The sequence below is a fragment of the Lissotriton vulgaris genome, chromosome 9, assembly GCF_964263255.1.
Source record: "Lissotriton vulgaris chromosome 9, aLisVul1.2, whole genome shotgun sequence".
NCBI classification, from domain to species: domain Eukaryota; kingdom Metazoa; phylum Chordata; class Amphibia; order Caudata; family Salamandridae; genus Lissotriton; species Lissotriton vulgaris.
In genome coordinates this window covers 1,047,144,319-1,047,170,627 of record NC_141697.1, presented here as the reverse complement: position 1 = coordinate 1,047,170,627, position 26,309 = coordinate 1,047,144,319, and the positions used below count along the sequence as shown (strand labels likewise).

Here is a 26,309-nt window from a genome sequence, read left to right as displayed (position 1 = left end):
GAGAGGTCCTGAAGACCGAGTGAACGACTGCAACGATCGAGAGAGCTCCTGTCCGATAGACCCTCGTCTGACAGCCGATCATCCGAACTTCACTGGTTCCGAACAGACCTCTCTCGAGTGATCTACGGTCCTGACTGGGAACCATCAGGAGTGCCGCGAAGATCACGAGGAATAGAGGACGATCAGGCGCTGGATTCGGAAGACAGGAAACTGTCCATGCGGTCCGGGTAAGGTCGTGTAAATGCGACAAATTCCGAAATGATTGTTTGATTTGGATAATACTAGTATTACTCTTTTGTTGATTTGTTTGGAGATTCGCTGTCTGCAAACAGAGAAACAACAGGCTCTCTCTTTGCAGGTAGCGAAGGATAGGTAACGCAGACTTTTGTCCCCGTTGTAATCCGTTGTGCCTATCTTCCTCCCCCACTGATTGAGTGTTTGGCCCGAACTATTGTTCGCGGATTGTTTTCTGGAGATTCTCTGTCTGCAAACAGGGAAGAACAGGTTCTCTCTTTGCAGGTAGTGAAAGGGTAGGTAACGCAGACTTTTGTCCCCGTTGTAACCCGTCGTGCCTACTTATTCTCCCCATTGATTGTTTGATTGACCGAACATTGACTGTTCGATATTGGTTCTTTTGAGTATTCACCGCCTGCAAACAACGAAGAATAGAAATATTCTGTCTTGTCTTTGCACGCAGTGATAAGATAGGTAGTGCAGACTTTTGTCCCCGTTGTAATCCGTCATGCCTATCTTCTCCCCACTGATTGGTAGCCTGTTTAGCCCGGACCGCTCATTAGAGATGAACCATCCAGCTCCACTGGAAGGCACCCCTAATAAGGACATGTTCATTAAGCATGGACTAGTCGCTATAGCTTATAATAAGTTATGGCATAAATATACAAAGAAGGACCCCAAAAGTCAGTGGCCACTGATAGGTTCCTTTGATGATCATAAGATAGAAACATTAGAAGCAGCGCTCCAGAAAAATAAGACTACGCCCACCATGCTCGATAGTATCGGCATGTGGCGCAAAGAAGCGGAACTACGAAAGAAAAGAGAAGAAGCAAAAATAGGGAAAGAGTTACGAAAGGCAGCCCACCTAGCCGCTAAACAACTAGAAGAAGAAATAAAAGAAAGAAAGGAAGCTACACAAAAGCAAGAATCAGGGTTGACAGGCCAATGCCCTGTTAGGACCCCCTCTACGCTCTACCCTGAGCTGCCCTCCAAACAACGGGCGAATGATGAGTTACTGCTAGGTCCTCCAATCATCTACATGCCCCCTCCATATGCCCCCTGCCAACCTCTGATACGGCACCTACCAGCTCCGAGTACAAGCGAGAGTGACCTTGGCGCTAGTGCCCCGGCCCTTGCGGCCTCTGCACCGGCTGCATTAGTAACGACACCAGATGACCCCGAGGCTAGCAAGCAACCACCAGCCAGACCAAATAGATTGAGCAAAGATGAGCGGGATGGGATTGACAAGATAGTGAAGACACTAGAAGAACGGAAGGAGAGCGAAGAATACACGATGGATATGCACAATTCACATGCCGGTAGCCACAGACGGCATTTCATTTTACGATTCAGCTACCACACCCTGAACGCATATGAGGATAGATATCAGAATAAGGGCCCCGCTAAACTGACAACTCTATATAGAAAGGTCGATGTCGGAGATGGGACTGAACACGATGTGACGGACCTCTTCATGCAAACGCTTGAAGTCTTCCGCCACCTTACGGAACAGAAACCAGAAGTTAAGATTACAGTCCCTGAAACGACCGAGTCCTCATTAGAAGTAGCCAACACTATGATGCCTATCAGAGAAGCGGCCCCTTACTGGGTTCCGCCACGAGGTCAGGGAACAAACAACGATATCAACCACACAGATGCAAAGGGGAGGGTTGTGTACAATTGGGTTTATCAACCATGGGATCGACAAGATATCTTAACTTTTAGGCAAACCCTGCCCGATTTAAGAAAGAACCCGACAGCATTTTATACCGAGTTAGGCACAGCCTTGGGTTCGACGATAATGACTTTAGCGGACATTGACTTGTTTTTCGGGTTATGTCTGCCGGCTGACGTGTGGAAGCAAATCCGGAAAGCCGACCACACAGATCTGTTCGGACATACCTGGAATCAACTCAGTGAGCTAGATAGACAGCGAGAGCCCGGAAGGAAACCTGTAAAAGACGTACTGGAGCTCCCAGACAAAATAGTTCAGAAGCTAAAGACATTAATCCCAGAGAAAAAGGTAGATTGGTCGATAGTCACGGCTTGCCGTCAGAAACCCCAGGAAGACGTATCGGAATACTTCTCCCGATTTGAGACGGTGTTCTCCGACTACAGTGGCCAAGACATGACCACCGCCACCGGACAACACCTGTTTGTGCAAAATTATGTAAAGGGTCTATCGCAAGAGGTCTCCCAAAAGTTACAGACGAGCGAGAGTAGTTGGGGGGGCCTCCAAACCCGCAGCTATCCTTCAGATGGCTCAGTATTACGAACATCAAAAGAATGAGAGTGATAGGGCATCCGAGAGAAAGAAGAAAGATTTGAAAGAAAGGGTGATGATAGCCCAGATACAAGGGGTAGCGGTTGGAAGAGAACCACACAGGGGGAACTACCAATCGACCGCCCCTAGAAATCCACCACCTAAAGATCGCACCCCAACACCCCACATTGGACGTAGAGACATTAGCGAGGACCAGTGTGCCTTCTGCAAAGGATTCGGCCATTGGAAATCCCAGTGTCCGGTTCTGTTAGAAATGAACAGAAATAGGGACCCCAAGGACGTAGCGGGTGGACCGAGAAATAGGGGACAGGGACGAGGGTACACAAATGACACCAACAACGACAGACCAGGGAGAGCGAACACGTTTGACCGTCCCCGACAGAACCAGTATCAACTATCCGACAGTGAGAATGCCCCCGACCTTGCATAGGACTGCCAGGGGCAAGGGAGGGATCCATTCGAGCTCTGTGTTGACCAGCAAGGTCCTTACGTCACCGCTAAGGTCCTGGGTACAAAGTCTCCATTTTTGGTAGACACTGGGGCGACACGTAGTGTGTTATCGAAACGACTGATTCCAAGGGCACCCTTGTCTGGCTCACACATTACATCGATAGGTTTCGATGGGACGCCCTCCACTAACCCCCTGTTCGTACCTATCTCCTTTGACCTAGAAAACAACCCCACTGACACAACATTTTTGCTCTCCTCCAACTCCCCTGACGCCATTATGGGCATTGATTTACTAAAGCATTTTCGAGCTACCATTAGGTGTTCCCCAGATGGAGTCTGAGTCATCCTGTACGACAACCCGAGCATTTTCAAATCCTGCCCAGCACGACACATGTACTCCATAACTGACGCTGACCTGTCCTTGCTCGACACCCTGCCCCCGTACCTATGGGCCAAAAATGACTCTGATGTGGGACGAATGATGATTGACCCTGTGCACATAACGGTAAGACAAGACGCAATACTCCCGAAACTCCCACAGTATCGGATATCGCCCGAGGGCGAGAAGGCACTGGTAGCGATCATTCAGTCCCTGGTAGATGCAGGAGTGGTCGAGGAAGTAGTTAGCAATGTCTGCAACAGCCCTATCCTACCCATTGTTAAGAAGCAAGGCGAGGGAGATGAGAAAGCGTACCGCTTCATCATCGACCTGCGGGAGGTTAACAAAGTGGTTGTACCCCAGTACCCCGTAGTCTCAGACATCACCACCATTCTGACCCTCATCCCATCCACTGCCACCACCTTCACTGTCATTGACCTAAAAAATGCATTTTTCTCTATCCCCATCCACCCAGACAGCCGTTATCTCTTCGGCTTCACCCTAAAATCCCGCTCGTACCGATTTTGTAGAGCTCCCCAGGGCTACACTGAAAGTCCCAGCATTTACAGCCAGGCCCTCAAAAGACAGCTGGACGCCGTCCAGCTACCAGATGGAGTGGTGTTGATCCAATATGTCGATGATATCCTTTTGGCGGCCGACACCACCCCACTTGCAATCACAGCCACTGTCCAACTCCTACACTTTCTTGCAGAAAATGGCCACAAAGTCTCTAAAAAGAAATTGCAGTTCTGCCAGCCTCAAGTGACATACCTAGGCCATCTCCTGTCCAAAGAAGGGAGGAAACTTACGCCAGATCGAATCCAAACCATCCTAGACACCCCCATCCCCAAAACCCAAAAGCAAGTCCGTTCTTTGGTGGGTCTAACCTCTTTCTGCAGACAGTGGTTACCAAATTTCAGCCTCATAATAAAACCCCTCCTTTCCTTGTTGGCCAAAGATGTCCCCTTCCCGCTCCCTTGGACCCCCGAATGCCAAACTTCCTTTAAAGAGTTGCGGGATGCCCTTTGTTCAGCACCTGTCCTGGGAACACCGGATTACTCCAAGCCCTTCTCCCTCTTCACTCACGAAAGGGAGGGATGCGCGTTGTCTGTTCTAACTCAGCCCATCGGCCCTAAGCAGCGCCCTTGTGCCTACTTCTCTGCCACTCTTGACCCCGTAGCCAGAGCTTTGCCTGCCTGCCTTCGAGCAGTAGCCGCTGCTGCTGTCTCTATCCGTCAGAGCGAGGGAATCATACTTTCGAACTCCCTCACTGTGTTAGTACCCCATGTGGTCGACACCCTTTTGAACCAGACCAAGACTCAACATCTGACTAGTGGACGACTGACGGGGTACGAATTGACCCTACTTGCCCCCCACATCACTCTGAAGAGATGCACGACTTTGAATCCTGCCACACTGTTGCCTTTGCCAGAAAATGACCCCGACGTGCCTCCCATACATGACTGTGTAACCCTCACGGACGAACAAACTAGGAGTAGAATTGACCTCCGAGACACTGCTTTCACAGACCCTGATGGAGAGCTATGGGTAGACGGCTCGTGCATCAAACTCCCAGATGGCACCACTTCAGCTGCCTATGCGGTAACGACAGCCCGAACTGTAGTTGAGACAGCCCGCATCACACAACGATCCGCGCAGGCGGCAGAGCTAATAGCCCTCACACGAGCATGCATCATAGCGACAGGGACCACGGCGAACATTTACACAGACAGCCAGTATGCCTTCGGGGTGGTTCATCATTTTGGGCTCTTATGGAGGGAAAGGGGATTCCTGACGTCCCACGGCACACCCATCCTCCACGAGGATCTAGTCTCTGCCCTGATCGAAGCAGTACTACTCCCCAAACGATTAGCAGTGATCAAGTGTCAGGCACACAAGAAGGTGACGGACTTAGTCGGACAAGGAAACGAGCTGGCCGATCTCACTGCACGAACCACAGCTGAAAATAGGACAACGACACGCATGTATGTGACCAGGTCACAAGCAGAGAAATGGACTGACGCTAGGGAAACGATTAGAGACATACAGTCGGCCAGCACACCTCACGAACTGACTGAGTGGGCACGGGTGGGTCTGAAGGACGATGAAGGCTGCTGGCGGACAAAGGATGCGAACAAATGGTTGCTGCCTGACTCATACCTGATCCCCATACTGACTATGGCACACTCCCCCGCACACATAGGATCTGCCCCCATGATCGAGCTCATTTCCAAAGTCTGGCACAACGACAAAATCCCCGACTCAGCCAAACGTCTGGTCCAGCAGTGCCTTATCTGCTTCCAACACAACCCCGGGAAAGGAACTGTAGTGCCCCGGGGAGGGTTTGGGATCCCCGACCACCCCTTTGAAGTCCTCCAGATGGATTACATTCAGCTAGAGAGATGCCAAAGCTTGAAGTATGTACTGGTCATTGTATGTGCCTTCAGCAAATGGGTGGAAGCCTATCCTACCCGTGATAATACTGCCATGACTACTGCTTAAGTTCTACTGATTTAGTTTTTTCCTCGCTACGGCCTCTGTCGAATTTTATGGAGCGACAACGGCCCCCACTTGATAGCAGAAGTTATCCAGCTAATTTTGAAGGGGTTGGGTGTGAGGCAGAGGTTACATGCGGTCTTCCACCCCCAATCTGCTGGCTTGGTGGAGCGACACAACGCTACATTGAAGCTGAAATTGTCAAAAATAGTGGCCACCACAGGACTTAAATGGCCAGATGCCCTCCCACTGGCATTGCTATCAATGCGCTCCACTCCCACTAAGCACCATTTGACCCCCTATGAGGTTGTATTCGGGCGACCAATGAACCTTTGGACTGCCCCCAAACCGACCTCCATTCATGACGTCCCGGACGTCCTGCTGTCTGATTACTTGTACAAATTAACAAAAACATTGTCTGTCATTCATCAGCAGGTGCAGCAGGCCATCCCCGATGCTTCCAGGGGTCCGGGCCACGACATCCAACCGGGAGACTATGTATTAGTCCGGAATTTTCAACGGGCGAAGAGTCTGGAACCCCGGTGGACGGGCCCCTGGCAAGTACTGATCACCACCCGGACAGCTCTTCGAGTGGAGGGGAAGCGGCACTGGCTGCACGCACACCACTGCAAGAAGGTCTCCTCGACCCTGGCCACCACCGAAGACATCGACAACCAAGAAGAGCTCCTGAACAAGGATCGACCATCACTGAACTGCTATCCCGATACCGAGGCACTTGAACTTGCAAAATTCCCTGATCCCACCGTGCCATCCAGGGAAGGGTATTTCCTGCGTCGAAAGGAGGGAGCTTCGGCTAAGTAGACCACGGACTAAGTTAAATCTCAGAACGGTGACCCAAACACCACCAAGGGTTACCCGGAGAGAAGCTAAACAAAGTCTGTGGTTCTGCCCGCTACCGAGCACCTTGAAGATGATGGAAGCGCCAGATAAGAAGATGATGGAAGCGCCAGATAAGAAGATGATGGAAGCAGCCGGAAATACCCACTACAGGAACCCAAAGACTGACAATATGCACAAATCAAAGACAATCGCCTTCTTCATTGCTTTCCTCTTTTGCCTCCTCCTCATGACTTCCTTCTGAATCTTGGAGGAAAGCACTCCTGCTCATCAGATATTGCTAACCACTGCACAGCCAACCACTATGAAAGAGCATCACCTTATCTCCCTCGGACCTCAGCTCCGAGAGAGGCGTAAGGAGTTCTGGAACAATTCCTTTGTACAACTGTTGCACCAGCACAACCTTGCCGCAAATGCCACCAACTGCTGGATCTGCGGACTGCTCCCGCATGCAACCGGTCACTCCATCCCCTTCATTCCTTCTCCTTTCTCAGTTCATGGCTCCTGCCTTGCCTGGTTGATCCTCGTGCAAGAAAGCCACAAGGACAACGCCACTTCTGGTCAAACAGTGTCACACTTCTACCATGGGTTCTGGCTGAACAAAACCGGAAGGACATCTGCTCCCTTTTGTCCTGTTCCCTCTGGTTCCGCCTTCCTTATGGACATCCCTGCAAAGGAGCAAGTAGAAGTGCAGGTGCTCCATAATCCAGCTAGAGCCACCTTCTCCCACCTACGGAAGCGAACCGCCGCCACTCTGACTGTGGCTCTGTCTGTCATCAACGTCACTGGCCAGGTGTGCATCGAAAGCCTGGGAAGACAGCTGGTAGGTCACAGTGCCTGCCACATCACAAGGTCACTGGACTCAATTGATCCCCCCTCTTTTGTTGCTTCTCCGAATATGTACTTTGTTTGTGGCACCAAAGCTTACACCTGGCTCCCGAAAGGTTGGAAAGGCACTTGCTACATCGCTTTCGTCCTCCCCCCCACGTATGTAGCCCCTGCTGATCATCACCGGCAGAGACGCGCAAGTGACATTGGACAAGCCGACTCCACTGGAGCACAGTTCCTGGATGCAGTGAAGGGACTTGTTCCTCTGTGGGGCCCGATGGCGAACAGCCGCGCCATCCGACATCTGACCCAGGCAATATAAACAACCATCAACATCACAGCTGGCGCCCTCGCTAACAACACGGCTGAGCTTCAGGCGGTCCGCCTCGTGACCCTTCAAAATCGCCTGGTTCTAGACGTTGTTCTAGCCGATCGTGGAGGAGCTTGCCGCATCATCGGATCTAGCTGTTGCACCTACGTGCCAGATAACTCGCCCTCAGTCTACAAGGCAATTGAGCACCTCCATAGACTTTCCTCAGAAGTTCACCAAGAGCAAGAAGGATGGTCGCTTGGGAGCTGGTTTTGGGACACTTTGAAGGGCTGGGGATGGAGGTTGTTTACATTCATATTGATACCGATTGTGATACTATGTGGGTGTTGCCTAGGTATTCAATGCTTGCCATCTTTGTGTGCACTCATTTCTAACTGCATTTGCCCTAAGACTTTAGACTTCCGAACTGAGCACATGAGTCCCCTCTACGAGGTAGAAGTACGTGGCCTTATGGGGATAGACCCGAATTGACAAGTTGGCGAGACATGTTAAAAGGGAGGACTGTGGAATTTTAGTTTGCGAACTGAACATCATCTGCGCCATCTTGTCATTCATGTACAATATGCACGGCAGCTATTTTAGGTACCATGGTCTCCCTGTTCACGATCGATCGCCAGCGCGCTCCCCTGACCCTGCGAGCATCCCCTGCACACCCTGGCTGCCCCCGCTCTCACATGCACAAGTCGTAAACCCTCTCCTTCCGCATGACTCTGTCCTTGGGAGTCACACCCGCGCCTGACCAACACTTCCTTTCCTTTCATGAATACCCCTCTTTTGATAAACTCTTCCTCTGCGCTCGATTGTCCGCGCAGACCATTCCTTTCATGAATACCTCTCCTTTGATGACCCCTTCCTCTGAGTCCGGTTGTCCGCACGGGTCCCAGGCCATCACCTAGCCGGGGGATACAGTTTATTGCCCCCCTATTGTATGGAGTCGCTCCTCTTCAAAGGAGCTACTATTGATCATGGCCTCCCCACCCCCTGGGATACGATCAGGCGCACACATCCTAAGAATCGGCGGAACACTCAGCTGCGTGATAGCCCCCTCCTATTGTATGTGTGGTGAGGACCTCTACTATAGATACGTGTGGGGGTAGGTCTGAAACGGGGATTCCGGGGATGTCTTTTCATACTTCAAAGAGTCTTTTCTGCAATAAAGAATGCTCACATGTCATAAACCAGGGTATAAGAGGCCTGCCTCAGAGAGGCTGTTAGAGCACCTCGAAACGATACCTTGTTGTCTGATCTGATGTGTTCTGCTCCTTCGGAATAAAACTTCTGTTTCCTGCCTTCCAGTCTCCAGCGCCTGCCTCTTTGTTTGGTAACTAGAATGGTATAGAGGCGGTTAGCGCCGGGCAACTTTGAAAAAGGCCATCAGCCCTACCTTTTTTGCATATGCCAAGTGGGATCGAGGAGATTTCTTTTTAATCCTGCGATGTTCCAGGAGATAATATTTAGATCTTGACAGTTATTAAACTGACTAAGACAGGGAGAGGCGATTCTTGATATGTCCTTTCTTGGATAGTGATTTAGTCTTATGTCAGGAACTGACGAAGAGTGATGGTCAAGATTGTCGGTAATTTGTTTCACCTCAGAACTATCTTCCCCTCCTGTATTAATGTTATCTGTATCGTTAATTTCTTTACTCGCTTCCCTCTGTTCTGGGGGTGAGTGAGGTTTATAGTTTCTTTTATAGCTATTATTATCTTTCCTGGGTGGCAGTCAATCAACTCCCTCCAACCCCATAAGAGAAGAAAAGCGATTTGAGGTAAAGATGTTAAACATGTGGGGCGGATGCGGACGCGATCTTAAGTTTCCAGGAATCCAAGGATTTTCAATTAAAGTTTTAGGATAAAAATAACTTAGAACTCTAGGGGTAATACCTCCCTCATAGCCATCAGGGAACCAGTCTCGTATATGATTTATCACCCTTCGATCTCTGAAGTTTATAGCAATTATATCTCCTGGGATGTCCTTTGGTCTTTTCCCGATCCAGTTCAACCTTCTAACATTAAGAATTATTCCGTCTAGATGTGCAGGTAATGGTCTATTTGTTCTTAACCAGTACATGGCTTTATTCTTAAGAGTGTGATAATTTTCAAATCTCCCTGATTGCAACTCAGGCACCCCTGTTAGTACAATAGCAAGGGGTCTGCTTCTGGGGGGAGGTTGATATGTTTAGCGGGACCAGTAACCTGTTTATCATTATTTGGGGTTCTATGTGGAATAGTCTGTTTCCCCAGAGCCATCTTATTCGGTTGCCTATTTTCTGGTAATTCTCTTAAGATATTAGACTCAAGAACTATATTCTGCAGCTGTGTACCTGGCAAATTGTCCTGGATTATTGAAGTCGACTTACTTTTAGATTTGTCGTTAATTGGTGTGGGCACTATCTTAGTGTCGGAGTTAATTACAGGAGGCTTCTTAGGTAACGCGTTTTTTAATAAATTTGCATTTGCAGTTCCAATGTCTATGATAGACCCCAATTGTTCATTTATTCTCCTGATCCTCTCAACTATAGGTAATAGCAAAGAAGTGATTAAGTGCTCAATGTTATTCATTAGAGTTTTTTCAGGAAATGTAGTAGTTGAAAGACCATGGTTAACTCCACTAGTTGGGGGACCTTTGGATTTTTTCTGACTCATTACAGCCCTACGGCTTTTTGCACGACTACCCTTCTGTTTCATACCGCCCCGCTTTCTTTTTGCAGGAATACCTGCACCCGGTAGTGTATTGTTAGTGATCTTCTCAGGGGTGGAATTAATGGAAGCGGTGATTGATGATACATCCGACGATAGCTCTAATTCAGGGTCAGAACTAGTGTCGGAGATAATCGAATTCACCTGGGTCGCTGGTCGGGCTGGGAGGTCTTGAAGCTGTGGAGGTATACCTATGTCATTAGACTGTTTGTTACCATTATTATTAAGTGTGGCCGTTCTTGCTGTTTGGATGGCCCCCAAAGAAGAGCGTTTACACTGCCATTCAGAGGAAATGCGTCTCTCTGTTAGCGCTATTTCTTTTTCTAGGACCGAAGTAGCCCGTGTAATAAAAGCATCTAGAGTCCCTCTTACAGAACCTCCCACAGATGATCTCCGTCCTAGGCTCATAATGTTATTCATAACTTAATAAAGAATAGTCTTTAGCCCTATGTACAGTAGTAACAGTATTAAAGTCTACTGAATGTCTTACTTCGTAAATCGTGCGGACGTAAGGGGGGTGGCCCAGCCCAGCCTTGGCCAGCCCCGGACGGCCACAGACGGCCCGCCCTTTGCCCGGGCTTTGCCGGGCGCCGCCCGCACGCGTTGCGCGACGCGGGTACTGCCACTCTAATTTATGCGCCTCCTGGGTCGCTTCACTTGAGGGCAACTCTCTGCCGCTAAGGCTGCTGGGAAACGTAGTCTTCACCGTGACACACTCTCCCCCTCTCGGCGGCTGCTCTGGTGTAGCGAGAGTGCGGCGGCGGGGGGTGAGCGGACACGGAGCCACAGAGCAACAGGGCTGGCTAATTGAAACAGGTTCGCAAGGAGGATGTCCCCAAAATGATCGATGATTTCCCTCGGTCGCCGCGCACCCGATCCAATCCTGAAACAACGTCCCAGTCTCCTGTGTGCTCCGGCGTCCCAATCAAACAAAGGTCGATCCCTGTGCTTCTCACATTGGTTTTGTACATTGATCTCATTTTGTACATTGTCTAGTTTCTCTCATTTGACTTATGCCTCATTCACTGTCATTGATTTAGACACTTGTCCCTTCCTACTCATGTGTCTTTTATTAAAAAGCCCATTCTCATCTTTGCATATGTCATCTTTGCATATGTCTTGATCTACCCTTTAATCCTTATTGAGCAAATACGTAACATTTTTGTATATGCACTACTACCTTATCGAGGATGGACATTTAGTGAGGATGATAAAAATACCAAGGAACATTAGAAAAGTTTGATGGATCCTGGTGCGAATGGATGCAGTAGCAGTACAAAGCCGAAACTAACTGGAGACAATTTAAAAGGGAGGATAGACTGGTAAATAACAGTGGCATCAAACTAGTTAATGTCAGTTAAGAGACGAAATAGAGTTGGGATTTATGACATAACTCATAAGTTGTTACCAGTACTAGGTTGGCTACCTGTTTGTGATAGCAGAGAGAGGAGGAAACCTCTCTAAGATTAGGCGAATATGAGAATTAGTGGGTTTAGGAAACCGCAAATATGGTAAGTGACTATAAAACAACATGACTGAGTTACCGTAGACTAATACATTTTACCTGTGTTCCTGATGTCTATAGTGCTTTTTCTGATCCTCTTTTTGCACTATTAATATCTGACTGTAATGTGATGTACTTGTTGAAAATAAAGAATCGAAGTACAAAGAATTGTCCATTCAAAGCAATTAAAAGCTTTTAAAGCAATTAATATCATTTGTCTTGAACTCTGTGAAAAGGGAGCTGGGAAAGGGGGAAGCTCTGTAGAGCAAAACGATAGTCTGAACCATAAGAATAGAAATACAACCACATTTCTTTAAAGTAATCAGACTACACCCTTTAACACACACATGCTTGTAGCATCTGTGAGGCACTCAGATTGGGACGCAAGAGATTTTATTTAATGAGAATCTAGTAATGGGACCAGTGTTTGTTCAGGTGCAAGGGTCAGTTCAATCTGTTCCGGAATGCACACTAGTAATATTGTTGATAGTAAGTGATAAATATGCATTTTAGTTTGTGTACTTTTAGTCCCACCAAGGTACCACAGCACACACCAAGTATGTAGAATGTGAGCAAATAACTGACCGCATAATTACAGATGCCCTATGGGTGTTTACTGAGATACTTTCATTAATATTGATTGTATACAATTATTTATGGTATTGAATGTCATTCAAATGTAGTAGTAGTATCCTGTATCCTGAATAATATTGGCGTTATTTTTTTAAGAATAAGGGCATTATTATATTGAGGTAATATAAATTTTATGGTCAAGTTGTGTTCCCTAGCGCGTACCCCACCGACTCCATGTACGAGTTAAAGTGCATGTAACTTCCCTCCTGTACCAGCTATGAAGACGCAAATACATTTGCGTCCAACGTTAACTTGTCCTCTTTCAGACCCACCATGAATGGGTTGGATGGTCCGTTCCTAAGTATGCTATGCCAACGTCTTTTTGTAGTGTACTCCTACGTTTTTCAGCCCTGGCTGAAGTAGGCCCTGAATCTCTGCCACCGAGCCTCTTTTCTGGCTTCTGACTCCGAGAAATCTCTGCCCAGGCAGCCCCCGTAACCGTGAACTCTGACTTACTTCTAGCGCGGCCCTCCGTGCTCAGCTCAGCCTGCTGCCTGCCAAGATTGACTATAACCTTCGAGTTATCTGTTTCCCTCCCCGAAAATACATTCCAGCCTGCTAGCTTCAGTAAACATCCTTCCTCAGCTACAGGGCTAAAGGGCCGACCTGTCTCTATGCAAGTAATTCATAGCCTCTGTTGCCATGCTTCCATGGAAGGCCCCTTGCCCCACGCTTCTCATGCAGACACCCAGGCGCTTATACACGCACTCACAGCAAGTATAGAATAGCTTCTGCCCTAGAGACCTTTCTGCCCCGATAGCTTAGTTCCTAAATATCAGATATGATAGAAGCACAAGTTGATCTGACATGCCAGACTTCTGTCTCTTTCCGTCAGTGTAAATGTCAAGTCCCCTGCACCCCTCTAATTACACGTCATGCAGCTGCGCGCGCATCCAAGCTTCCGATTTCTGCTGACATTGCAACATTCTGTTAGCACCACCCCTTGGTGCCACCCACTTGTGTCACCTATCAGTGACGTTTCCAGAACACACCTCTAGCTCACGCCTCTTGATTACGTACATGTGCCACGTGTATATCGTTATCTTGTCTTCTCTCAGCTGTTACGCCTCTTGCACTGTTACTTATGGAATGAAATAAGTATATAAGCTATGTACTGTTAATAAAATGTAGCGCTCTATCCCTTCTGACACTCTGTGTGGTGGTCAGAACATGATATCCTGATTCCTTTATGAGGAATAAAACCCTTAGAAACTCTTACACCACGGACTCTGTTTTCCTTCATTCTGATTGAGTTATTATTGATTAAGTACTTACCTGCATAGAAATTAAGAGAGTAAATTAATTATTTACGTCATTTTGGCGCCCGAATAGGGACCCCTCCCCCACCTCACGCGCCGGTTGGCGCGTTGCATACTGTGTCCCCCTCAGTTAGATGGAACACACGTGTACTGGCAGGATTTCCTGCATCTCCCTCTGACCCACGGAGGTGACGAAGACTGCAATCAGTGCCCAGACGAGGCGGTGAGGAGTGCGGAGGATCCCGACCAGAGCCCAGCCGAAAGAAGCAAGGTCCGAGGTGTGAAGAGGCCCACCAGTTTTCCGAAGTTTTCCGAAGTTTTCCAAAGTTTTTCCGAAGTTTTCCGAAGTTCCGAGTCGAGTCCAGTCGAGTTTTCCGAGGCCTTCTGTTTTCCGTGCTTCCCGGTGAGTACCATTGCTGGGTCGTATCTAGACGGGTTTGGGTACGCAAGTCCGGTCTGCACTGTTTTTAGGCAGTGTATCTGTACTGTTTAGCAGTATATCTAGTATTCCGAATTTCTGAAATTCTGCACTGTTACAACAGTGTATCTGTACTGTTGAGCAGTACATCTAGTATAGAGGGGTAGTCATCTATGTTTTAAATGTTTTTGTAATTAATGTCGTGGTATGAATGTGATTGTTTTTGTGCATTATTGTGTTTTTGTACAAATAGTTACAGTCGAAATTGAATATCAAGGATCAAGCATTTCAGTATCAAGTAGGCACAATGCCGATTTTCAACAAGTTAAAGCAGATAGGAACTAGGAAAGGGATATTAGAGGAAGAAATTCCAATTCCCCCTAGGGACACTCCAGGTAATTTTATGTATAACAAGCATGGCATAGACGCCATCCTGTATCTAGAGTTATGGACCGATTATACAAAGCACCTAGAGGAAAGATACCGATGGCCAGTTAACGGAACATGGGATGCCGAGTGCATCATAAAGGTAGAAGAGGTATTACGGAAAAAGAAAGCCAGACAATCTCAGAAAGACGCCATAGAATTTTGGCGTAAGGAATCACATAAACGTGCTGAAAGAGCACTCCGTAGAGAAAACAGACTTAAAGAATCAGAAAAGGCTCAAGAAAACGAATTAGTTACTGAAGGAATTCGAGTAAAATCAGAACAAATAGATCGCATCCGAAATAGCCAAGTGAACAACATGTATCTTTTGGCCGAAGGTACCCCTGACGCCATTTCAGAAATACCGAAAAATTTGCCGTCACCATTGGTCCCAACTAAAGTAATGCACAAAACTACTAAAGACATATTCCTAAATTCATACTTAGACGATGTAGCACCAGCTTACACCAATCTGCCTGTTCGTGCCCTGCCTACAGACAGGGACGGGGGTGGTATTCCGCCCCCAGGTCACGTTCCGCCGGTACCACAACAGACTTCTCCTGTTCCGCCAGCCCCGCCACTTCCCGTACTCAAAACTGACCTACCGAAACCACGTTTACCTGATCCACCCAAACGACAAGTTCACGTTCAGATACAGACTCCCCAGGGAGGTAATGTACAAGCTTCCGCTTCAGGAGGTGCGAGTGCGGGTCCTCAGACCCCGCCACCAACTCACAGATTCAATCTCAAAGATATGCAGAGTCCTCTCACCTACAGGTCTCCCCACTCCTCTAATTCATCCCGCCTCGACGCATTGAAAGAAAACATGTCAGTCTGCAGATATGATCCAGTACCCGGAAAGGACGATTTAATGATATTGGCATCATTACGGTTAAGATCCGCTACTGATAGCTTGTTATGCTATGCAGGAATGAAGGATCGTCTAGACAGAATATATGAGTTTGTTCAAACAGGAAAGGACTCTGACAGTATTAAGGATGCCATGGAGAAACAGAAAGTTGGCATGCAAGCACTGATACTACGATTTTTCATAAATTGTCTAATAAGAGAACGAGACAGGCCCGGAACAGATCAGAGTGAATTAGACGCATTGAACAAGTGGGGTCAAAATATAGCTGATGGAAAACATGACAGACAAAATTGCATAGAGTCTATGTATAAGAAGATTAAGAAAGCAGTGATAGCAGTACACCAGAAAGAGAAAGAAAAGGCTTCCTCCGAGGAGGAAGAAATACAGGAAGAATCCGAAAGAGATATAGGAACAATAGCATATGTAGGTAAGGGAACTTACCTTAGGAAGGGTATCCGTCCGGAGAGCAAGAGAGTTTTCTTCTCTGCCTTAACAAATCCGAATTCTGCTGAGCATCAGTTCCAAGAAACTGATAAAAGACTTCGAGATCGAGTTGGGTACCATGTACTCAATTCTATGGATGAACAAGAACTAGCCCGATCAGCTGTATCATGGGCCGAAAATGCAGACATATATAATGATGACACAGTAGCGCAGACATTTCTGAACCTCTCCCCCGACGAACAGAAATTAGCAGGTGTATACATGATTCAGCACCTTCTTATCAAATACAGGAAACACTATTCTGATCCAGGTCCTTTACACGAAACACTAGAAGCACTACTGATGGATAGATGGAGAGGCTTAAGCACTAAATTAATTCAAATAATTCTAGAACAACGACACAGATATGATACCTTTGTAAGCTCTGAATATGTTCCCGCCCCACCTCCAGAAAGGAAAATGTACCATATGCAGTGCGGGGGTGGTATTGAAAGTCAGAACCCCTTACGAGAAGTGCACCCTGTTATGGGTGAGGATAAAATTTTGAAACGCGTGTATGTACACACGCCTCTGACTAAATTAGAACTGTTAGAAATGAAGAAACTAGTACCATGCCATGATAAAGACCCTGCAGGATTCACAGAAAGCCCCAGCATCTATAGTCAAGCACTGAAGAGACAACTAGATTGTATTCAAATGCCAGTTAACACCGCTTTACTACAATACGTCGATGATCTGCTGATCACCGCACGAAGTGAGCCCGAATGTGAAAAAGCATCATTGACAGTTCTACACTTTCTGGCCGACAAGGGACACAAGGTGTCTCCTTCGAAGCTACAATTCTGTGTTCAGCAAGTTGTGTACTTGGGTCACTTGCTGTCCAAAGTGGGGAGACAGCTCACTCCCGATCGCATTCAGTTAATTGCAAATATGCCACAACCCCAGACACAAAAGGAAGTGCGGGCCTTCATAGGCCTCACCTCGTACTGCAGACAATGGATTCCCCAGTATGCATTTCTAGCCAAGCCACTCATCCAGTTAACGACACAGGAGGCGGCGATTTCGACTGCCCTCCCTTGGACTCAGGAACACACACAAGCTTTTGAAGACTTAAAGAAAGCCTTATGTCAAGCACCAGTTTTAGCGACACCATGTTACAACAAACCGTTTACACTTTTTGTTACAGAACGTGATGGTACAGCGTTGTCTGTCCTCACTCAAGATCAAGCAGGTTCACATAAGCCTTGTGCTTATTTTTCTAGTACATTGGATTCAGTAGCCCAAGCACTCCCTGCGTGCTTAAAGTCAGTAGCAGCAACAGCGTTAGCAATCAGACAGAGCGATTCAATTGTTCTAGGTCATCAGTTAACAGTACAAGTTCCACATTCTGTAGAGGTTTTGTTAAACAGAACCCAGACTCAACACTTGACTATAGCGCGATTAACAGGTTATGAATTAACACTATTCCAGCCACACATAGAAATCAGACGCTGCAGTATCTTGAACCCAGCAACACTGTTACCTACAGTTATGACAGATCCAGCTCCACATGATTGTATAGAAATAATTAATGCAGTAACTAAGCCTAGACGAGACTTAACAGATGTCCCATTGACAAATCCAGACCTGACACTTTATGTGGACGGTTCATGCATGAGAACAAGTACAGGAGAATTAGTGGCCGCGTATGCCGTGACCACTGAAACCGAAGTTAAAGAAACACATCGTATTGATACACTGTCTGCTCAAGCAGCCGAGCTCATCGCTCTGACCCGAGCTTGTATTCTAGCCAAGAACAGAAATGTTAACATATATACTGATTCCCGTTATGCCTTCGGAGTTGTACACGACTTCGGAGTCCTCTGGCAAGAACGAGGTTTTCTGACTTCCCATGGGGCCAAGATACAACATGGCCCCCTCATTCAAGCACTGTTAGAAGCAATACATTTGCCCTCGGGCATATCAGTCATGAAGTGTAAGGCACATACTAAAGTCACAGATTCTGTTTCCCAGGGTAACGACCTGGCAGACCAGACAGCAAAACATACAGCACTAACTCACACTCAGATTACTGACATAACAAAAACAATAGTACCAACAAAGTGTATGGCAGTTAGAGATCCCGCCCTAGACGTAATTGATATCCAGACACATGCTACTCCAGAGGAGATAAAGAAATGGACTGAACTAGGAGGGATTCAGACAGATCAAGGTTGGGTGACGAAGGGAAAATCTATATGGTTTCTCCCTGACGCAATGGTTCAAGTCATGATAAATACAGCACATAGCCCGGCCCATCTAGGAGAGAAGGCGATGTTAGACAGTTTACAGAATCTCTGGTACAACAAACACTTACGAGCAGCAGCAAAACAGAAAGTGCGTACTTGCATGATCTGTTGTCAGTTCAATCCAGGTAAAAGCGTCCCTGTTGAGCAAGGAGGATTTCATCCTCCCGATCACCCTTTTGAAGTCCTCCAGATGGATTATATCCAGATGAATAGCTGTCGAGGTTTTAAATATGTCCTTGTAATTGTTTGTGCTCTGTCCCGTTGGACCGAAGCATACCCAGTCCCAGACTACACTGCTCCGACCACTGCCAGACAGTTGGTTCGTGAATTCTTCCCACGGTACGGTTTGCCCCGTGTCGTGTATTCAGATAACGGACAGCCGTTCTCGTCCGAGTTGATGAGACAGGTTTCCCTTTTGCTAGGATATCAGTGGAGGTTCCACTGTGTCCGACATCCCGAAGCAGCAGGCCTTGTAGAAAGGCATAATCAGACACTAAAAATCCGCCTTGCCAAGATCTGTCAGGAAAAAGGGGTCGACTGGATAGTCGCCCTGCCCGTGGCACTATTCTACATGAGAATGGTCGCCCACTCAAGATCAGGGCTATCCCCGTACGAAGTGGTCTTTGGCAGACCACCGAATATGTGGGGGACGCCCATTCCGAAGAAAATCACTGATGTTGATTGTAATATGTTGACAGATTACCTTGCCTCCTTGATGTCTGCACTCCAATCATGTCGTTCACAGGTTGCCGCAGCCTTCCCTGACAATACCGATGTGAAGGCGCATGAGGTCCGTCCTGGGGACCTGGTACTCGTCCGGAATTTCGACCGGAAAAGTCCGCTGGAGCCCCGTTGGAAATCCCCGAAGACCGTTCTGCTCACCACCAGGACCGCTGTGAAAATCGAGGGGAGAAAGGGGTGGGTCCACTCGAGTCACATCAAACTTTGCAATGAACTAAAAAACGGACTGAAACAGGACTCTGACTCGTCCACCCCCACCAAAGACTGTGTTGAAACGAAAGACTGTACCGTTACCAAACGAGAAAAGACTCCCCAAGAACTATATCGAATGAAGCTCCGATCTAGCAAGTCAGACAGTTTAATTGTTTAAGTCCTCCCCTAGGTGAATCGGTTAAATAGTTTCTGACATGTATCCCCTAGATCGAGATAGAGAGAGAGAGAGAGAAGCAAAGAAACGTACTTACTGCAAATCACTGCGTAGTCACTGTATAGTGACGTTGTTAATAATGTTTTTTCTAAGTATTCTAATTATTATTGCCAGCATTCTGCTACCTATATATTGGCCTATTTTCAGGCGTGAACAATCTGCTTACAATGTCTCTGCTGAACACACTTTTAGTGAACTCCCTGCACATGAACTCTCTTACAGACTTGCGCTGCGCAACAATACATTCATTAGTATGTTACATCACTCCCATCAGACAAATAATGCTACGGACTGTTGGATATGTGGCCGACTCCCTCCCTACCAGAATTACAAGGGAGCTCTGCCCCTCTTTCCGTACCCGTTCACTCACAATGGCTCCTGTGGAGCATGGTTTAAAATAATTAATTCCCTAGATCCTGATATTGCTGTTTTCGATGGGGGCTGGGTTTGGGGAAACTTGAACTTAGTCCTGCTCAACGTCTGTTACCCTGATAAAGAGGGACTTCCCACTCGAATAGGAACTGATCTAGAAAATGAAGTATATGGATTAGGTAATTACACAATTAGCCTTATGATCCTTACTGTTGAATCCGAAGCTGCTCCAGTTTTGCCCCATATGTTAGTAATACCAGTCACAGGTGAACTATGTGTTAGCAAGAAAGGTTCAGTACACGTAGGTCATAGTAAATGCACTACTGTGGTCGAGTTCAGTGATCATGGTAAATCGTCCTTTAAAGCTACCAGTCATTCCTACTTTGTTTGTGGTCATACCGCATACATACGTTTGCCTCCAGATTGGGATGGTACCTGTTACATTGCATTCCTTCTGCCACCTGTTTTTCTAGCTCCCCCTGATTACCATAGAAATACGAATCTAGCACCGAATAGACCCAAAAGAGATATTCCCCTTGTCGACTACACAGAAACGGCATGGGAACAGTACACTGATTTCAATAAAGGATTCTTTTTCTTCCTAGGACCTGTCCAAAACAGTAAATTGATACGCAGATTAACTAGAACACTTGAAGCAGTAGTACATGAAACTGCCTCCGCCTTAGGTAACTTAACAGAGGAGCAATCTGCTATGCGGGTTGTTGTCCTTCAAAATCGCCTTGTAATTGACGTCATCTTGGCAGATAGAGGTGGAGCCTGTAAGGTCATCGGGTCAAGTTGCTGTGTTTTCATTCCACAAAATGCACCATCTGTCTATCAAGCTATTACCCGTCTGCATAAAATTGCAAATCAGATACATCAGAATCCAGGCACCTGGACTTGGTCCGGTTGGTTCTGGACTACGTTAACAGCTTGGGGATGGAAGATCTTATCCTTCCTAGGCATTGGCCTTGTTATAGTATTCAGCTGCTGCCTGTGCCTGCAGTGTGGGCCAGCGATTTGTGGACTGTGTGCCACATCCTGCATTGAACATTCCAGTTGTCTCTCAAACAGTCGAAGAAAGAAAGATGAACATATAATGTTACAAGAACAAACCGATCGATTTATGAGGATCGATATATCATGAAGGGTCCGTAGGGAACAAGGAGGGAATGAGGTAATATAAATTTTATGGTCAAGTTGTGTTCCCTAGCGCGTACCCCACCGACTCCATGTACGAGTTAAAGTGCATGTAACTTCCCTCCTGTACCAGCTATGAAGACGCAAATACATTTGCGTCCAACGTTAACTTGTCCTCTTTCAGACCCACCATGAATGGGTTGGATGGTCCGTTCCTAAGTATGCTATGCCAACGTCTTTTTGTAGTGTACTCCTACGTTTTTCAGCCCTGGCTGAAGTAGGCCCTGAATCTCTGCCACCGAGCCTCTTTTCTGGCTTCTGACTCCGAGAAATCTCTGCCCAGGCAGCCCCCGTAACCGTGAACTCTGACTTACTTCTAGCGCGGCCCTCCGTGCTCAGCTCAGCCTGCTGCCTGCCAAGATTGACTATAACCTTCGAGTTATCTGTTTCCCTCCCCGAAAATACATTCCAGCCTGCTAGCTTCAGTAAACATCCTTCCTCAGCTACAGGGCTAAAGGGCCGACCTGTCTCTATGCAAGTAATTCATAGCCTCTGTTGCCATGCTTCCATGGAAGGCCCCTTGCCCCACGCTTCTCATGCAGACACCCAGGCGCTTATACACGCACTCACAGCAAGTATAGAATAGCTTCTGCCCTAGAGACCTTTCTGCCCCGATAGCTTAGTTCCTAAACATCAGATATCAGATATGATAGAAGCACAAGTTGATCTGACATGCCAGACTTCTGTCTCTTTCCGTCAGTGTAAATGTCAAGTCCCCTGCACCCCTCTAATTACACGTCATGCAGCTGCGCGCGCATCCAAGCTTCCGATTTCTGCTGACATTGCAACATTCTGTTAGCACCACCCCTTGGTGCCACCCACTTGTGTCACCTATCAGTGACGTTTCCAGAACACACCTCTAGCTCACGCCTCTTGATTACGTACATGTGCCACGTGTATATCGTTATCTTGTCTTCTCTCAGCTGTTACGCCTCTTGCACTGTTACTTATGGAATGAAATAAGTATATAAGCTATGTACTGTTAATAAAATGTAGCGCTCTATCCCTTCTGACACTCTGTGTGGTGGTCAGAACATGATATCCTGATTCCTTTATGAGGAATAAAACCCTTAGAAACTCTTACACCACGGACTCTGTTTTCCTTCATTCTGATTGAGTTATTATTGATTAAGTACTTACCTGCATAGAAATTAAGAGAGTAAATTAATTATTTACGTCAATATGCAAATGAATCTGCCTACTACAAGTGACTACTGCAATTGACTAAAGTGCTTATTGTGCATGCCCATTATATTTCTGCGTTTTCTAAAGGATTATTATTTCGATAACTTGCCATATGGAATGTGCGGACCCGTCTGCTGATATTCCCACTTGATATATGGGTGTCCTGTTGATATCAGGTGTTTGTCACTCGAATGACCTGTTCCTTTACATCATTCTGCAGGTTCGAAAGACATTTTTAAAGCTCGCCTTCTGCGACATCTGCCAGAAGTTCCTGTTGAATGGCTTCCGATGTCAGACATGTGGCTACAAGTTCCATGAACACTGCAGCACAAAAGTCCCAACCATGTGTGTTGACTGGAGCAACATCCGGCAACTCTTGTAAGTGACTACCTTTTGTTAGGGATGTGAAGGAAAGACTTGTGAGTATAATTAATTAAAAAGAAGAAGATATTTGTTCTATTCAAACTATGTAATAAAGCGATAGCAATTTTATTTTAATTAGGCACTACCTCTGAATTTTGCCTCCATTATTGATGTTTTCTTTGGTGGGATAACCTGGAAACTTATAATTATTCTATCAACAGTAAAATCTCAATTATCTTGTATAAATAGAGAGATGGGGTGGATTTTGGCCATTCTTATGTCAATATACTGAGTAATCAGATGCGTTAATAGGCATATCTATCGTAAATCCACACACACTACTTAATAGAGCATGCTATATGGTGAGAAGGCAGTTCAACACCACGTTTACCATATTAGGTAAAGATTGCATTGCTGGTGTGCTGTAGGATAATCTGCCTTTTTGTTGACTGCATTGGCAGTTCAGTCACATAGACATATCATGGCCAACCAACCAGAACACTCTGTGTAAAGCTCACAATAATATAGTGTAAATAATGAGCTGTCTTGATGAGTGACTTCAGGCAAGGCAGCCGTCCAAATGGCTTCCATCAGGGTGCTGCAGAGATGAGAAAGCCAGAGCACTTGTATTTGCCATGCACGATACTGTTTACTTGGCGATGTTAAAAGCATTTCTGGGATCTACTTTTTTATAGCAGTTGTAATTGGATTTTCTTTCATAGAAGGGTAACCTTGAAACCCTGTGATAGCTGGGAATAGACCTATACCATTTAATATTCCGAGGGGCATTTTTCAGGTGATAGTGTTATGATAGAAAAATAACCAATTGACAATTGCCCAGACTGTAAATGTGTGAATATTTCATAAGAAACACTAAGGAGCCTATTACGTTTTTGGCGGAGTGGTGACGCTGCGGTTTGCACAACCGCGTCGCCGCTATGCCAAAGGTCACGCCGCCGCCGCCTACAGGATTACAACTTTTTAGTAGTCTAGAATGCGGTCGGTGTGGCGGTGCCTCTTTTAAAGGCGGTGGTGCCATTAAAAAAGGCACTGCAATGGGACGGCTCTACAAGGTTCCAGCAAAGCAGGGACTCGAAAGTCCATGCCGTGCAGACCCTAAGTGCATGCACACAGGGGTTAACATGTTATTCCCCCCCTGTGTGCATCCACCTATGTTTGAGGCATAGGTTTCCTCTTTGCCAGGGTTTCCATGGCGGTTCCCCAGCCATGAAAGCCCTGGCTGAGAGGAAACTTGTAATATGCTTAGCGGGCCGTGGCGGTAGCGCCAAGCCTATTGCGGCCTCTGACCGCCACTCCTACTCTAGGGAACAGAGGTTCCCTGGTGGACCCAGCGGACCCAGGGCAGTCCAACTGCCCGAGTCATAATCGGGCGGTCTGACCACCGGTGTGGAGGTGGTTGGATTCGCCATTGCCATGCCACCATGAGTCTGGTGGTCCACGGACCGTCAGACTCGTAATAGGGCCCTTAGAATAAAACCTCAGTGCCGCCAATGACATTTAAACATTTCACGGTGAAAACAGATTGTTACAAGAAGTTGGACATTAGGGATGCTCAGATTACATTCAATGAGAGTTAAGGTGGTGTGCAAAACATGTTTTGTGAAGTGTTAACTGTTGAATTCCATTAAGATATCAGAAATTAAATCAAAACAAGAAAAAAGGGAAAAATAAATTGTTGGATTTCTTCTTGACAACTATTCCGAATTATCTAGCCAGCAATTAATGGATAGCAAAATGGGTTGTCGATTAGTTTATTTCCAGCGTAGAGGCGGCTGAAGTCCGCCCTGATTGTTCTTTTCTGCACATGGGGATGGGAGTTCACAGGAGAAATAAAAGTTCAGAAGTTTAATAAATCTGTTTTTGAATAGTGGATTTTAATTGGGGGGATATGAAAGGTCACTCACTTTGAGAGGCTCTATTTTATATTTCCTGCTTTGAGAGTGTGTTTTCTATACAGAGAGTGAGTATTCCTAGAATGCAGTTCTTTCAGAGTAACAATGTTCGGACCAATGTACAAGTCAGATGGCACTGATAGAGCAATTCATTGATTTAATGGTTTCATGATTTATTTTCAGACTGTTCCCAAATTCGAATATTGGTGATGGTGTTCACACGCTACCATCCATGACCATGCGGCGGATGCGGGAGTCGGTTTCTCGAATACCTGCTAGGTAACCCACTCTTTTTTGTGCTAGATCTCATGAGCTCTATAATCACAGTGATTTAATTTCAACTTTTATTTGATCTGTTGATGGTTTGTTTCTAGAATAAGCCAATCAGGGCAGGTGTTGGCGCTCCTGAATATATCTTCTCTTAACTAGTGGCAAGTAGTGTAAAACCAATGCTGACAAATAAAGCTGAATATAAACGTTTGCATATTTCCTTCACTGATCTACTGTCATACTAAACATGTTGAGTTACTAGCATTTGTGTATTGCACTTCTACCATTGGTATGTCTGCTGATGCTTTCTGAGACTCTGCCCCTTTATGGATCTGGGATGCTTGTTGACCAAAGTTGACTGTAGTCAGTTGTTCTGCTTTGGAGAAACTGTCAGTTCTGTCTTGTGGAGGCTTATGGCTTGTTTTGCATAATAGTTCGAACAGGAGGTGTAGGTAACTAGAAATAACTTCAAATTGTTAAATCAGATTTCTAATTTGATACCAATATTTTTTTAATATATACAGTTCCTGAGTTTTATAGAGATACATTTATGTGTCTTTAAGTGCCTCTGTTGTAAGTTAAGAGTAGAGGCACATTTACAATTTTGAAAAAAATAATTGGAATAGTTCGGTAGGAAACGGAGAATAGCAAAGTCAACCAGTTTATTGTCGATGACAATCCTGAGGTTCCTGGCGTAGATGGTGGGGGATGGTGTCTGTCCTAGCTTTGTTGGCCACCAGGTAGAGTCCCACTGTGAAATACTCTTTCACGAAGATCTTGTTTTTGGTCTTACCAGAGTTCAGCTTGAGACAGTTGTTCTTCATCCAGTCGCCGAATTCAGTCATGCAGGCAAATAACTTGATCCGGGTACCTGGCATCATATCTGTAAGGGAGAGATTGAGTTGCGTGTCTTCGGCGTAGAAGAGGACGTTAATGTTGTGGGAACGGATGATGCTTTCTGAAGGGATTATGCGTATATTGAAGAGGCTCAGGGTGGATGCTTGCGGACTTCCGCATATGAGGTTGTGGGCGTCCGAGGTGTACGGTACCAGCCTCATTGACTGGGTCTTTTCAGTCAGAAACAAGCAGATCCATCACAATAGATTAGCAGTGCATTATAAATCCTGATTGATAGAATTCTGATGTCTCATAGACTTTGGATAAGATGGGGTGGAAGGCCGTGTCAAACGCTGCAGAGAGGTCCAGACAGATAAGGGCCTCTGTCTCCCCTCCGTCCAGCATCTTTCAGATGCCCTCTGGGGTGGCCATTAAGGACATTTCCATGCTGTGATTCAGTCTGAAACCATACTGAGTGATGTTGAGGAGTTTGTGGCCATTGAAGTTTTCATGAGGCGTTTGTTGATTTTCTCTAGCACCTTGGCTAGAAATGGTAGTAGGAAGATCGGTCTGTATTTGGCAAGTGTTGAAGGGTCAGT

At 46.4% G+C, this 26,309-nt stretch overlaps 1 protein-coding gene across 4 annotated transcripts in view; it reads left to right on the top strand.

The window, feature by feature from the left end:
* The window catches only part of RAF1 (Raf-1 proto-oncogene, serine/threonine kinase), a 415,567-nt gene that overhangs the window by 221,620 nt on the left and 167,638 nt on the right, over positions 1-26,309 (top strand). For all 4 annotated transcript variants that reach the window (XM_086938972.1, XM_086938971.1, XM_086938970.1 and 1 more), the window contains exons 5-6: positions 22,548-22,705; positions 24,787-24,882. In XM_086938972.1, the coding sequence (XP_086795098.1) occupies positions 22,548-22,705; positions 24,787-24,882 (254 nt within the window). The remainder of the gene's footprint in view (positions 1-22,547; positions 22,706-24,786; positions 24,883-26,309) is intronic.